General features: G+C 41.6%; 1 protein-coding gene across 4 annotated transcripts in view; it reads left to right on the top strand.

The window, feature by feature from the left end:
* The window catches only part of Slc12a6 (solute carrier family 12 member 6), a 62,477-nt gene that overhangs the window by 35,186 nt on the left and 13,045 nt on the right, over positions 1-14,246 (top strand). For all 4 annotated transcript variants that reach the window (XM_048332718.1, XM_048332717.1, XM_048332720.1 and 1 more), the window contains 8 exons: positions 486-700; positions 2,746-2,904; positions 3,065-3,163; positions 3,429-3,486; positions 6,262-6,436; positions 6,672-6,790; positions 9,499-9,597; positions 12,410-12,529. In XM_048332718.1, the coding sequence (XP_048188675.1) occupies positions 486-700; positions 2,746-2,904; positions 3,065-3,163; positions 3,429-3,486; positions 6,262-6,436; positions 6,672-6,790; positions 9,499-9,597; positions 12,410-12,529 (1,044 nt within the window). The remainder of the gene's footprint in view (positions 1-485; positions 701-2,745; positions 2,905-3,064; positions 3,164-3,428; positions 3,487-6,261; positions 6,437-6,671; positions 6,791-9,498; positions 9,598-12,409; positions 12,530-14,246) is intronic.

Genomic DNA, 14,246 nt, shown 5'->3' with positions numbered 1-14,246 from the left:
GACTGCAATCCTACTACCTTACCTAAGGGCATCTGCATAGTTGAAATCACAGGCAGTATGTCCCACCACACCCAGCTTGAAGTAAGTCTTGCTTAATTTTGTCTGGATTGGCCCCAAACTGTGGTCTTCCTAATCTGGACCTCCCAAGTAGCTGCAATTATAGGCATAAACCACTGCTCCTGGCCTCCCAACAGTTCTTGTGTTTGAATTCTACCACTATCTCCTACGCACCTGTATGACTTTCTACGGAATACTGTGTACATCTAAACTTTAGTCCCTCCATCCATAGAATAGAAACACTAATTCATCATGGGATCACTGTAAGGATTAAACTGGTCACTGTGTAAGGATTAAATTGGTCATTGTTCATAGAGCTTTGAATAATCCTAGTTCCTTTCCTACCTACAGCAGTAGAAGCTTTTAGAGATGAATTTCAATTCTTTCCTGAGGTCTTCATCTTTCTCTTCCTCCCTGTTTTTATTTAGGGTCTGCATGCTGGGTAACCGCACCCTTTCATCAAGGCACATTGACATTTGCTCTAAGACCAAGGAAATTAACAACATGACAGTACCATCCAAGTTATGGAGCTTCTTCTGTAACTCGAGTCAGTTTTTCAATGCCACCTGTGATGAATACTTTGTTCACAATAATGTCACTTCTATCCAGGGCATCCCTGGATTGGCTAGTGGCATCATCACAGGTAAGTTAGGGTGTTACTAGACGTAGTTACATTCTTCAAGGAAAATAGGCTTTCCCCCAGGCTACTTGTTGGGGGAGAGGTGTCAAACCCAGTGTTAACCTAGACTTTCACTACTGTCTTAGACCCTTCTATTATCCCTGAAGCTGCTGCCCTGGTGCTACTTACTTCTTTAAGCTCACATAACAGAGGTCTTAACTCAGCATATTTCTACTTTGCTTTCTTTTATTCTCTCTCTCTCTCTCTCTCTCTCTCTCTCTCTCGCCCCTTTTTTGTTGTTGTTTTGTTTCGGTTTTGAGAGAGGATCTTGCTATGTAGTCCAGCTGGCATCCAAATCATTATGCAGCCCAGGCCAACCTGTAGCTCACAGTCCCTGCCTCAGCCTCCTGAGTGCTAGAATTATAGGCTTGCACCATCACTATAGTACGTTCTAATTTTGCTGTTAAAAATTGTCTTTTATTCAGGGCTTTCCTTGAAGATTGGATTCTGTTAAAATTTAACTCCCTTGACAGCTTAGAAAATCAGTTCTTAACCTAGGATATAGTATTCTGTATATTGCCTTTTGAGACTGGGTCTTGCATTGTTGCTCAGCTGGTCCTTAACTCCTGTGTTCAAGTAGTGCCTCCTGAGTCGCTGCGTTTGATATTATGTATGCTTTTGGTGCTGGTGCTTGAACTTGGCCTGGGAGCTGTCCCTGAGCTTTTGTGCTCACAGCTAGCACTCTTATCACTTGAGCCACAGTTCTACTTCCAGTTTTCTGGTGATTAATTAGAGATAAGAGTCTTATGGGGGCTGGGAGTAAGGCCTAGTGGCAAGAGTGCTTGCCTCCTCTACAGGAAGCCCTGGGTTCAATTCCTCAGCACCACATGTATGGAAAACAGCCAGAAGTAGCGCTGTGGCTCAAGTGGCCCAGTGCTAGCCTTGAGCAAAAAGAAGCCTGGGATAGTGCTCAGGCCCTGAGTTCAAGACCCAGGACTGGCAAAAAAAAAAAAGAGTCTTATGGACTACCTGGGCTAGCTTTGAACTGTGATCCTTAGATCTCAGCCTCTTGAGTAACTAGGATTACAGGCATGAGCCACCAGCACCTGGATGGCTATGTGTATGTGGATTGGCTATGTAGCCAATGTTCTCCCTGCAATGACAGATACAGTAAAACTACTTTAAGTCACTACATGAGTGCGCATGTGTTTTCCTAACAGCTAAATTTCCGAAACTCTTCCTGATTGACATTGATCTTAAGTTTGTTCCATATTAAACAAGATAATGCAAAGATGTTAGAAACTGTGCTAATGTCTGCCAGAAAACAACAATGGGTCTGGGCACAAGGGGCTCATACCTATAATCCTAGCTACTCAGGAGGCTGAGAGCTGAGGATCCCAGTTTGAAGTGAGCCCTTGCAGGAAAGTATAAGACCCAAGACTCTTATCTCCGATAAAGTACTCGGAAAGCTGGAAGTGGAGCTGTGGCTCAAGTGGTAGAGCACTAGCCTTGAGCACAAAGAGGCTCAGGAACAGTGCCCAGGTCCTGAGTTCAAATTCCAGGACTGACAAAAAATAATAATAATGGGTTTCATGGGGCATTTAGTTTCAGTAATTTGTATTAGAAAAGTTAACTGTATTTGTTGTACCAAAGCATTGTGTCAAATTATATTTGAAAAGGCATTATGCTTTTATTTGTATGTTTTATTGTGAGTACATATGTGTGTATATATGCTCATATTGAAGTAAACAACCTTTTAAAAACTATCATAGGTGATGGAGTGTAGCTGTAAGTGGTACAGCATTTGCTTAACATGTATTAGGCTCTGGGTTCGGTAATTAGCACCTAAAAAAAAATCAGAATCAGCACTATATAGGGCTGAGGTGATGGCTTAAATGGTAGAGCATCTGCCTAGCAAGCACAAAGCTCTGAGTTCAAATCCCAGTACCACCCCCCAAACAAACCTATATAAAAGAAGTATTTTATGATGAATGTTATTTGGATAGGAAGCTATGTAATCATGTTGTTTCCCTAGTGCTGCTACCTATACTCTTTTATCCCCACTGCAGAGAACCTTTGGAGTAATTATTTACCCAAAGGGGAGATCATTGAAAAGCCTTCAGCCAAATCATCTGACATCTTGGGTGGCTTAAACCATGAATATGTGCTTGTGGACATCACTACCTCCTTCACCCTCCTGGTGGGCATCTTCTTTCCCTCTGTCACAGGTGAGCAGATGGGCTGTTGCTTATTCTAGAAGCTGTGAGTCCAGGGAGTGATTTTTCTCAAAAGACAGAATAATATTCTCCGGGTTTGTAGGTTTGTCTTTAGTCTCCAATAGAGGGTCCAGGAACTCAAGAAGTTAACTTGGTTTTCTTCTCTCTAAAGGTATTATGGCTGGATCAAATAGATCTGGAGATCTGAAGGATGCTCAGAAGTCCATTCCCATTGGAACCATTCTTGCCATCCTGACCACATCCTTTGTCTGTATCCTTTTTGTGGTCTAGTCTTTGCCTTAATCATAGGTTATCCATTATAAGTAGGATGACCACTGTGGTATCATAGCAATGAAGATCTCTCTTTACCACCTCACTTCTTGCTAGGTAATCTGCCTATCTCATATGCATAATTCAAGAAGGATTCTGTGGGACCAGAGAACTTAGGAATCCATTTACTGAGAACTATCCTGAGTGTCTACTGTCTGTCTGATGTTAGAGGGTAATGGCAGTTTCCTTAACTCTCAGAATGACAGACTTGAGCAACGTTGTCCTTTTCGGTGCATGCATTGAAGGAGTTGTTCTTAGAGACAAGTGAGTGGTCAGTTTCTTTGTAATAGTTGTCTGTTTTCCATGAGCTCTGATCATCCAGCATAGCTCCAAGATATCTGCAATCTCAAAACATTAACCTGAGGTATTGATTATGACTAAGAAATAGAGAATGCATGGACTGGGCTGGGGATATAGCTAATAGGTAAAGTGCTTGTCGTGCACATGCAAGGCTCATGCTTTGATCCCCAACACTGCAAAAGAAAAAAAGGAAGTATATACATATGTATCTTCCCCAACAATTTAGTGAATAATCAGGGCCAGTATGTTGTTATAACCTATGTGAGGTGCAATGAATGTAGTACCTCAAAAAAGCAGTGAATTTGCCTGAATAGCAAGTACTGCCCTGTATACCAAGAACTTCTGAAAAACTAGACCAAACTGAAAGAGAAAAAAACCAACTTTGCAGTGTCTCTAACATCTCCTCTATGGAAAATAGGCGTCTATCTTATTCTGTTTAGCAGTCTAAATATAACCCTTAATTTCCTTTGCAAAGGCTGATGGATGTTTTTCTTTTCTCTCAAATAGTATTTTAGGGTATTAGTTAAAAAAAATTTCCTGTGAAACGTACTACATTTCACATTTTCCCATCTTGTTTAATAGCTACCCCTCTCTAAAGACAGAAATCAGACCTTTTCCATCAGTTCCCTCTTCCAAATGGTTTCAAACCCCTTCAAATTCCACTTTCAACCTTAATCTAGCTCATGATTTCCCCTGTTCTTTATCCCTGTCATTTATGGTGACTTTTTTGCCTGCAATCCTGTAATAATCTCCTTTTCACATTTACCATTTGGTAATCCTCACATGTTGCCATCAGGATGATTTCTCTTGTTCATACAAGATCCCTGCTTCTGAGATAGCCAGAGCTCTTTAAACCATCACTCTGAGCTCTCCCTCTGCCCACTTCTGCTCCTACTCCCATGCTTCCCTCATCAGTTCCATCTGCTCAGACCACATCCTAGAGGTATGTGGGGCTTTGTTTCAGGTCTCTTTCCATTTGTACCTGTGCCTGGCTTCCTTTGTTTAGGAATGAACAGACTTAGATTCATTCACTAAGACTAGGTTAAGAGTCTTCTGTCCTATACAGTCAACCCATATTCCTCACTCTTCCCTTGAACATGCCATGATGTGACACCCTATGATCTTGTCAGTACTCAGCTTTATATCACTTTCCCTATTAGAGTGAGCTGTTTGAGGCTAGCAAGTCTAATACATGCTATATAATATTATTCAGAAAATTAATAAGTAACACAGTATATAACTGTATGTATGTATATATAAGTGCAGCCTGGTGTCGGTGGACCTGTAATCCCAGCTACTCAAGAGGCTGAGATCTGAGGATCATGGTTGGAAGCCAGCCCTAGCAGAAAGTCTGTGAGACTCTTATCTCCAATTAATCACCAAAAAAAAAAAAAAAAAAAAGCTGGAAGTGGCCCTGTGCCTAGGCCCTGATTTGAAATTCCAGGACCAGCAAAAAAAAAAAAAAAAAAGAGAGAGAGAGAGGCTGGGAATATGGCCTAGTGGCAAGAGCGCTTGCCTCCTACACATGAAGCTCTGGGTTCGATTCCCCAGCACCACATATATGGAAAACGGCCAGAAGGGGCGCTGTGGCTCAGGTGGCAGAGTGCTAGCCTTGAGCGGGAAGAAGCCAGGGTTGGTGCTCAGGCCCTGAGTCCAAGGCCCAGGACTGGCCAAAAAAAAGAGAAAGAGAAAGTGTGTGCGTGTGTGTGTGTGTGTGCACACAAATATGAATATAAATATTATACATACATGTAATATATTTTCCTACGATACTATTATAATAGAAGATGTATGGAGCATTGGTAAATTATATCACAATACAAAAACATGCACAAAACCAGGGTAGTGAAGAAGAAGAGACAGCTAGTGATTGAGAATAAATACTAGAGGGACTTTTGGGTACTAATAATGTTCTGTTACTTAATCTTTGTGATAGTTATATGAATAATGCTGAATCTAATATCCTAGATACTGAGAAGGCTGAGATCTAGAAGATCGCAGTTTGAAGTCAGCTTGGTCAGGAAAGTCCAACAGCTAAAAAGTTGGGCTGGAGGTGCAGTTCAGGGGGGGAGCATCAGCTGAACAAGCACTAGACCCTGAATGAAAAACCCTGGTGCCAGTTCAGAAAGTAAAGACAAGCCCTCATACACTTTTACTGAAAGTAAAATCTTAGTAGAAACTTTCTGGAAAGCATTTTGGTAGGGATTTTGAAATAACTTTAACATATTAATTTCTTTCCTTATTCTTTTAGGAACCTGCCAGAGGGAAATAATCTGTAAATTATCGGTGTATAAAGACATATCAATGCATAAAGACATTAATAATAACATTTGGCATAATAGAATAACAACCCTAGAAGAATAGGTAATGTAAATCATGATGCGGTATTACTCAAACCACTAAATTTTTATTCATGGGTTGTCCTGACACAGGAAAATGCATATGCTTAAAAAGAGTACATGATAATAGGTACAGTAAAATCCTGTTTTTGTTTTTAAAAGCATGGTAAGCCAAGCATAGTGGGGCACACCTGCAAGCCTAACATCCAGAGGCTGAGGCACAAAGATCTCCTGTCCACGGCCAGCCTGTGCTGTGTAAGAAGACGTGAAGATCTTCTTCCTGCTTTTTGTTTCTGTAAACTTTTCCATTTTTCTCCAAAAGCAATCTGAAGAGGAAAGCTGCAAGTATAGCTTAAGTTATCTGCAGAATAAAATGTCTTCTTGTTGGTTTCCTTCCCAGATTTGGGGATGCTGTGAAAGGTAATTTAGTGGTTGGTACCTTATCTTGGCCATCCCCATGGGTGATTGTTATTGGCTCCTTCTTTTCAACGTGTGGGGCTGGACTTCAGAGCCTCACAGGTGCACCAAGGCTTCTGCAGGCGATTGCCAAGGACAACATCATACCATTTCTGAGAGTAAGCAGCCCCTTCCTGTGTTTCCTCCCTTCTCCCCAGGTTCTTGTGGGCTCAGATGTTAGTAGATAAGTACAGAAATGTGGGAGTTTTGTACAAGACTTCCAAAGTCCTAATGGGAGTTTATATATGATTGCTGTAAAGATGTTGAAAAGATAACACTGTTAAGAACTAGGTCAAAAGCACCAGGACACATTTTCCTAGGTCCTGTGCCTGATATCTTCTCTCTTGTGTGCAGGTGTTTGGTCACAGCAAAGCCAATGGGGAGCCCACCTGGGCCTTGCTTTTAACTGCAGCCATTGCAGAACTGGGGATCCTCATTGCCTCTTTGGATCTTGTGGCCCCGATTCTTTCCATGTAAGAGCCAGTTATTTTCTTGGATTATTTTTGTTTAAAGTAGTGTATAGTATGATTCCCTCAGTGACACAACAATAGTGATATCAGAGTTGACCAAACACAGGTTCAACTTCAATTGAATATTCTTGAAAACTTTCATATAAGGTAAACTTCTATAAATTATAAATTTTCTACCTATATAATTTCAAAAGTTCCTTCTCTCCCCATCCCCTTTTCTTAGTGCTGGTAATTAAACCTAGAGACTGGCTTGCTAGGCAAGTACATCTCCCAGCCTGGCCTTCATTTCTGCTGATCAGTTTTAGCTTTGCTATTAGAGTTAGCTTCTATACATTCATCCATGATTTGCTGGTGACTTGTTACCTCCATGATGCTAGGAATATAAAGATATAATACGGTGTTAGGGAACTGATGATGAAACCAGTGATCCACATACAGTGTGATGTACACATGATAAAGTGAAACTAGGTGCCATCGGTGCACTCAGGCAAAGAATCTGAACAGAATAGGATTTCTTTGTTGCTACTTTTTTAGTATTGGTTGTTGTTGTGGTGATGGTGGTGGTGTTTGAACTCTGGGTCTGGGCACTGTTCCTGAGCTCTTCAGCTCAAGGCTAGTGCTCTACCACTTTGAGACTTTGAGCCATAGCGCCACTTCTGGTTTTCCGGTGGTTAAATAGAGATAAGAGTCTCATAGACTTTCCTGCCCCAGCTAGCTTTGAACTGTGATCCTCAGATCTCAGCCTCCTGAGTAGCTAGGACCATAGGCATGGGCCACTGGCACCCAGCTAGTGATGGGGTTTGAATTCGGGGTTTTGAACTTGCTGGGCAAGTGCTTTACCATCTAGTCACACCTCCATCCTTTTTTGCTCTTGTTATTTAAGTGCTTGCTTTTTACCCAGACTGACATAGAAGCCAGTCTTCCTAATTGTGCTTCTCACCAGAGCCAGAATAACAGGTGCATGCCCTCATGCCAGCTTTTTATGTTGAGGTTGGGTCTGGCAAACTTTCTTTCCCTGGGGCTGTCCTGGAACCAAGGTCCTCCCAATCATGGAGCTAGTATTATATGCATGAGCTACACTGGTATCCAGCTTAGCACAATTTTTTTTTGTAGAAAGTGACACTTGTACCTTAAAGAATGACTGCTTAGAAAAGAAGGGCAGAGAAGCCTAGTGCTGGTGCCTCACACCTGTAATCCTAGCTACCCAGGAGGCTGAGATCTGAGGATTGCAGTTCAAAGCCATCCTGGGCAGGAAAGGCTGTAAGAGTCTTATCTCCAATTAATCACCAGAAAACCGGCAGTGGAGCTGTGGCTCAAAATGGTAGAGCAGTAGCCTTGAACTAAAGAGCTCAGGGACAGTACCCAAGCCCAGAGTTCAAAGCACCATGACAGTCAAAAAAAAAAAAAAAAAAAAAAAAAGAAAAGAGTGGCAGATAAACCTGTTCCAAACTGGGAGTACCTATAAAGGAACTGAGGAATGAAGAACCCAAAATACTGAAGGCAGAGTGGCTTCGTTGGCTTTGTTGGAGGGTGCATCATTGGAGAGTTAGCAGGCTGGAAAAGTAGGATAGAGAGCCAGGCCCTGGTGGCTCACACCTGTCATCCTAGCTACTCAGGAGGCTGAGGTCTGAGGATTGCAGTTCAAAGCCAGCCTGGGCAGGAAAGTCCATAAGACTCTTATCTCCAATTAACCACCAGAAAACTGGAAGTGGTGCTGTGGCTCAAGTGGTAGAGCACTAGCTTTGACCTGAAGAGCTCAGGACAGTGCCCAGACCCAAGTAGGATGGAGGATCACAATGATTGATGTAAAAAATGGAATAGAGAGAAGGTAAAACTGAGCTGGAAATACTCATTGAAAAGAATGAAGTGAGAGCCAAACTAAAGTGACTATAGTTGAGACAAAGGAAGAGAAAATGTTTATAAATAGGACCCATAGGACTTGGTAGATTAATTTGGAACAAGAGTGAGGAAAAGAAACCTGGGTTATTATGAACAACTAGTGAAAAATGGTTTTGCTGTCAACAGGAACATGAGTAGGCTTGTGGGAAAGGTTTGTTGGGTTTTTTTTGTTTGTTTTGCCAGTCCTGGACCTTGAACTCAGGGCCTGAGCATTGTCCCTGGCTTCTTTTGTTTTTCTCAAGGCTAGCACTCTGCCACTTGAGCCACAGTGCCACTTCTGGCCATTTTCTATATATGTGGTGCTGAGGACTCGAACCCAGGGCTTCCTGTATACGAGGCAAGCACTCTTGCCACCACTAGGCCATATTCCCAGCCCCGGGAAAAGGTTTTGAGTTTCTTGGTTTCTGGGGTGTTTGGGGTTTTTTTTTTGGTGTTTTTGTGCCAGCCCTGGAGCTTGAATTCAGGGCCTAGGCATTGTCCCTGAGATTTTGCTCAAGGATAGCTAGCATTCTACTATTTGAGCCATAACTCCACTTCTGGCATTTTAGTGGTTAATTGGAAATAAGAGTCTTGGGGACCTTCTTGGGTAGGCTGGCTTTGAACTGCAATCCTCATATATTACTTGGTCTTCTGAGTAGCTAGGATTTACAGGTGTAAGCCAATAGTTCCCAGCTTGTTTTTTTATTTAATCAAGGGTTAGTGATCTAGAAATAGGCTTCAGTACAGCAAATGTCCTCACTTATTTAAAATAACCCTCAAATAAACATCCTACAAATCAATCACTACTCCTACCCTTTTTATTCCTCCTCCAGGTTTTTCCTCATGTGTTACCTCTTTGTGAACTTGGCGTGTGCCTTGCAAACGTTACTTCGAACACCCAACTGGAGACCACGATTCCGCTACTACCACTGGTAAGTTTGTTCTTTTCTCCTTTTTGTCCTTCCTTCTCCTCTTCCACTGAACTAGAAAACTAAGGTTCTAGTTCTCAGTATAATTTTTTCCTTTGACTAGCTATTCTTTTTTTTTTTTTTTTTGCCAGTCCTGGGCCTTGGACTCAGGGTCTGAGCACTGTCCCTGGCTTCCTTTTGCTCAAGGCTAGCACTCTGCCACTTGAGCCACAGCGCCACTTCCGGCCATTTTCTGTATATGTGGTGCTGGGGAATCGAACCCAGGGCCTCATGTATACGAGGCAAGCTCTCTTGCCACTAGGCCATATCCCCAGCCATTGACTAGCTATTCTAATCTGTCTGTTTTAATATTCAATTATCACTTCAATCTCTATTCCAACTTTTTCCTGTATCATTTATAATAACATGTACTAACAATAAAAATCAAAACTATAAAACAGGTATTTCAAACCTGTCTCATTCTTCAAGGTAAAAAAAAAATTTTTTTTGCAGACTATTTTCAAATACCATTTTCCTCTTAGCAAGCATTAGATGTCATCATTTTGTTTTTATTGTCTGTTCTCATCAATATTCATTTTTTCACTCCCTTCCTGTGATAATTCATTTCATAAGTTAAGAATACGTTCTATTGGCCAGGCACCAGTGACTCGTGCCTATAATCCTTGCTATTAAGGAGGTTGAGCTCTGAAGATTGTAGTTTGAAGACAGCCAGCCAAACAAATCTAAAAGACTTGGCCCCAAATTCACACACACACACACACACACACACACACACACACACACACACACACACACACCCCCATTGAGTCAGGTGACCCAAACTGTAGTTCAACCACTTCCAAGCTTTGTAACCTTCAACACATAAAATCACACTTTACTCATTTGTAAAAGGAGAGAAATAAATTTGAAGTGCTTATTAGTACAGTGGATAGCAAAATCTCCATAAAATGCTACTTCTCCTGTGCTTCAGTCTCCTATCTCAGCTCTCTTCTTATAAGCTAAGAATTATTTGGTCCTGTTATATATGAACCTGCTGCTGCAGCTCTTTTTGCTAGCTCTCCTTGATACTTTTCTGGCTTAACATGTCAATTGTGTGCAATCATCTATCTGGCAAAAATGTACACCTAAAACCTTTTAGCCTCTTTCTAGATTTTACTTTATTTGAGTTCATGATGGGCCTGGGAATATGGCCTAGTGGCAGTAGTGCTTGCCTTGTATACATGAAGCCCTAGGTTTAATTCCTCAGCACCACATATATAGAAAAGGCCAGAAGTGGCGCTGTGGCTCAAGTGGCAGAGTGCTAGCCTTGAGCAAAAAGAAACCAGGGACAGTGCTCAGTCCCTGAGTTCAAGCCCCAGGACTAGCAAAAAAAAAAAAAGCACTTAATTATGTATCAATGTCTTATGTACTGTAAGAAATGTAACGGCACATTTTTCTCAACGTGTTACATAATTATGTATGGTAATTAAGTGTTCATAAATTTTTTGGAATAGTTATGTAGAAAATTAAGATCATAGACATGGTTGTGTATTCGATCCTTGCCTTTCAAGTATGTGTTAATTGTGCTCACAACTGCAGACTTTTATAGAGGCCCTGTTCACTTATGTTTTTACAGCAGTGTGAAGCATCCTGTATTACAGTGTAAGGCTCAGTGCAAATCTGCTAACTGTATGTTGTCAGTCTATAATAAGGCAACCATAGAAATTGAGAATAAATATTTAGAAACAATTTAGCAATTGACCTTTGTCATGTGGGATGGTAGTACAGTAGCTCAGGGATAGAATGCTTGCCTGGCATGTGCAAGGCCCTGGGTTTGGGGCACAGCATCACAAGATCAAGGGTATGGGGAAACATTGCCACAGCATGAAGGCATGTGATAATGTTTCTTATCATTTTTATTGTTATCACAGTATTAAGGCATGAGATAAATTTTCTTACAATTTTTATTTTTGTCTTAAAAAAGTTCTGTCTGTAGGGCTAGGAATATGGCCTAGTGATAGAGTGCTTACCTCGTATACATGAAGCCCTCAGCACCACATATATAGAAGAAGCCATGTAAGGGGGCTGTGGTTCAAGTGACAGAGTGCTAACCTTGAGCAAAAAGAAGCCAGAGACAGTGCTCAGGCCCTGAATTCAAGCCCCTGGACTGGCAAGCAAAAAAAAAAAAGTTCAGTTGGGCTGGGAATATGGCCTAGTGGTAAAGTGCTTGCCTTGCATACATGAAGCCCTGGGTTCACTTCCTCAGCACCACATATATAGAAAAAAAGCCAAAAGTGTTGCTGTGGCTCAAGTGGCAGAGTGCTAACCTTGAGCAAAAAAAAAAAAAAAAAACAGCCAGGGACAGTGCTCAGGCCCTGAGTTCAAGCCCCAGGACTGGCAAAAAAAAAAAAAAAAAGTTGGTTTGTAATAGATTAGATACTGAGGGGCTGGGAATATGGCCTAGTGGCAAGACTGCTTGCCTCCTATAGATTAGATACTGAAAAAAATAATGGTCCCTCACCACAGAGAGTTTAAGAAGCACTCATGGGCTGGGAATATGGCCTAGTGGCAAGAGAGCTTGCCTCCCATACATGAAGCCCTGGTTCAATTCCTCAGCACCACATATATAGAAAATGGCCAGAAGTGGTGCTGTGGTTCAAGTGGCAGAGTACTAGCCTTGAGCAAAAAGAAGTCAGGGACAGTGCTCAGGCCCTGAGTCCAAGCCCCAGGATTGGCAAAAAAAAAAAAAAAAAAGAAGAAGAAGAAGAAACACTCATAACACAGGCTTCCTTTTTTGCTGCTTAGAAAGTAACATGTTTGTTTTTGTTTTTTTTAGGACCCTCTCTTTCATGGGCATGAGTATCTGTCTGGCTCTGATGTTCATTTCTTCCTGGTATTATGCCATCGTAGCAATGGTAATAGCTGGTATGATCTACAAGTACATTGAGTACCAAGGGTGAGTGTAGATTTTACCTTGCTCACTGCTAAAATCACTAAGAATGTCAGGCTTGATAGGGTATGGTAGTAGTACATATCTATAAATCTTAGCACTCAGAAGACAAGATACTTAGGAGGCAGAGATAAGGGGACTGTGGTTGAAGCCAGTCTAGGCAAAAAACACATTCATGAGACTCCATCTCAGCCAGTGTCTAGATACCATAGTTGATGCCTGTAATCTCAACTATCCAGGAAGCACAATGGCTGGATGCAGTGGTATGTGCCTGTCATCCCCAGCGATAGGGAAGCACAAGTAGAAGGATCAGAGCCCGGGCTGCCCTGACATAAAGCAAGATCTTACCTTGAAAACAACCAGTGCAAAAAAAACAAAAAACAAAAAACTGAAGACATGTCTCAAGTAGAAGGGTACCTGCCTAGCAAGTGTAAAGTCTTGAATTTAATTCCCAGTACTGTCAGATTAATAGAATGACTAATTTAGTTAGAGCAGCTCAATAAAAATCGCATCAAAGGCTGGTGCTGGTGGCTCATGCCTGTAAACCTAGCTACTCAGGAGGCTGAGATCTGAAGATCAGGTTTTGAAACTAGCCTGGGCAAGAAAGTCTGTGAGACTCTCATCTCCAATCAGCTACTCAGCAAAGGTCAGAAGTGGCACTGTGGCTCAAGTGGTAGAAGCTCAGGGACAGTGCCCAAACCCTAAATTCAAGCTCAAGGACTGGCAAAATGAATAATAAAATTTTAAAAAAAGTTCAGGGGCTGGGAATGTGGCTTAGCCATAGAGTGCTTGCCTTGCATGCATGAAGCCCTTGGTTCAATTCCTCAGCATCATATAAACAGAAAAAGCCAGAAGTAGTGCTGTGGCTCAAGAGGTATAGTGTTAGCCTTGAGCAAAAGAAGCCAGGGACAGTGCTCAGGCCCTGGGTCCAAGCCCCAGGACTGGGGGGAAAAAAAAAAGCTCAGGGATAGCACCCATGCCCTGTGTTCAAGCCCCGTGACTGACAAAAACAAACAACAACAACAAAAAAAAAAAAAACTGCATAAAAAACCAGATGAATTCATTTGCCCAACCCTAATTTTCTTGACTATGTTACAGATAGAAGCTTTCATCACAGAGGGACGCTGTTGAGAAAGTATAAATGTATCAATGAAAAATAACTAAAAGTAGATATCCAACAGATATTATTAGCTATGCACAAGTGGCTTGCACCTGTAATACTATGCTGAGATCTTAAGACCTTGGTTTGAAGCAAGCAAAAAGCGGTATCCAGTTAACCAGCAAAAATGCTGGACTAGAAGATGACTCAAGTAGTAGATCAATAGCTATCAGCAAAAGAGCTGAGTGCTCAGAAGCCCTGAGTTCAAGCCCTGGTACTGGTGTGTACACACACACACACACACACACACACACACACACACACACGTCTTTATTAATCTTATCACTGAAGATTGTCTCTGAGGTGAAAATAAAAATATATTCATTAGAATTATTAGAATAACCTTCTCTTGACTAGAACTTCAAAATAGCTTCCAAAAATGAGGAATAAATAACATTTTGATTCAGAAGATTATGTTGTTTCTTTTCTTACTGCTTTCAAAATAGCTTAAGTCCTAATCCAGATTGTTAGGTTACATTGTTGGTTGTTTTTTTGTTTTGGGTTTGGGTTTTTTTTTTGCCAGTCCGGGGGTTTGAACTCAGGGCCTGGACGCTGAGCTGTCCC

The sequence above is a fragment of the Perognathus longimembris genome, chromosome 23 (genome assembly GCF_023159225.1).
Source record: "Perognathus longimembris pacificus isolate PPM17 chromosome 23, ASM2315922v1, whole genome shotgun sequence".
NCBI lineage: Eukaryota > Metazoa > Chordata > Mammalia > Rodentia > Heteromyidae > Perognathus > Perognathus longimembris.
Note: the sequence above shows the minus strand (reverse complement) of the source record. Positions and strands in the feature narration are given on the sequence as shown.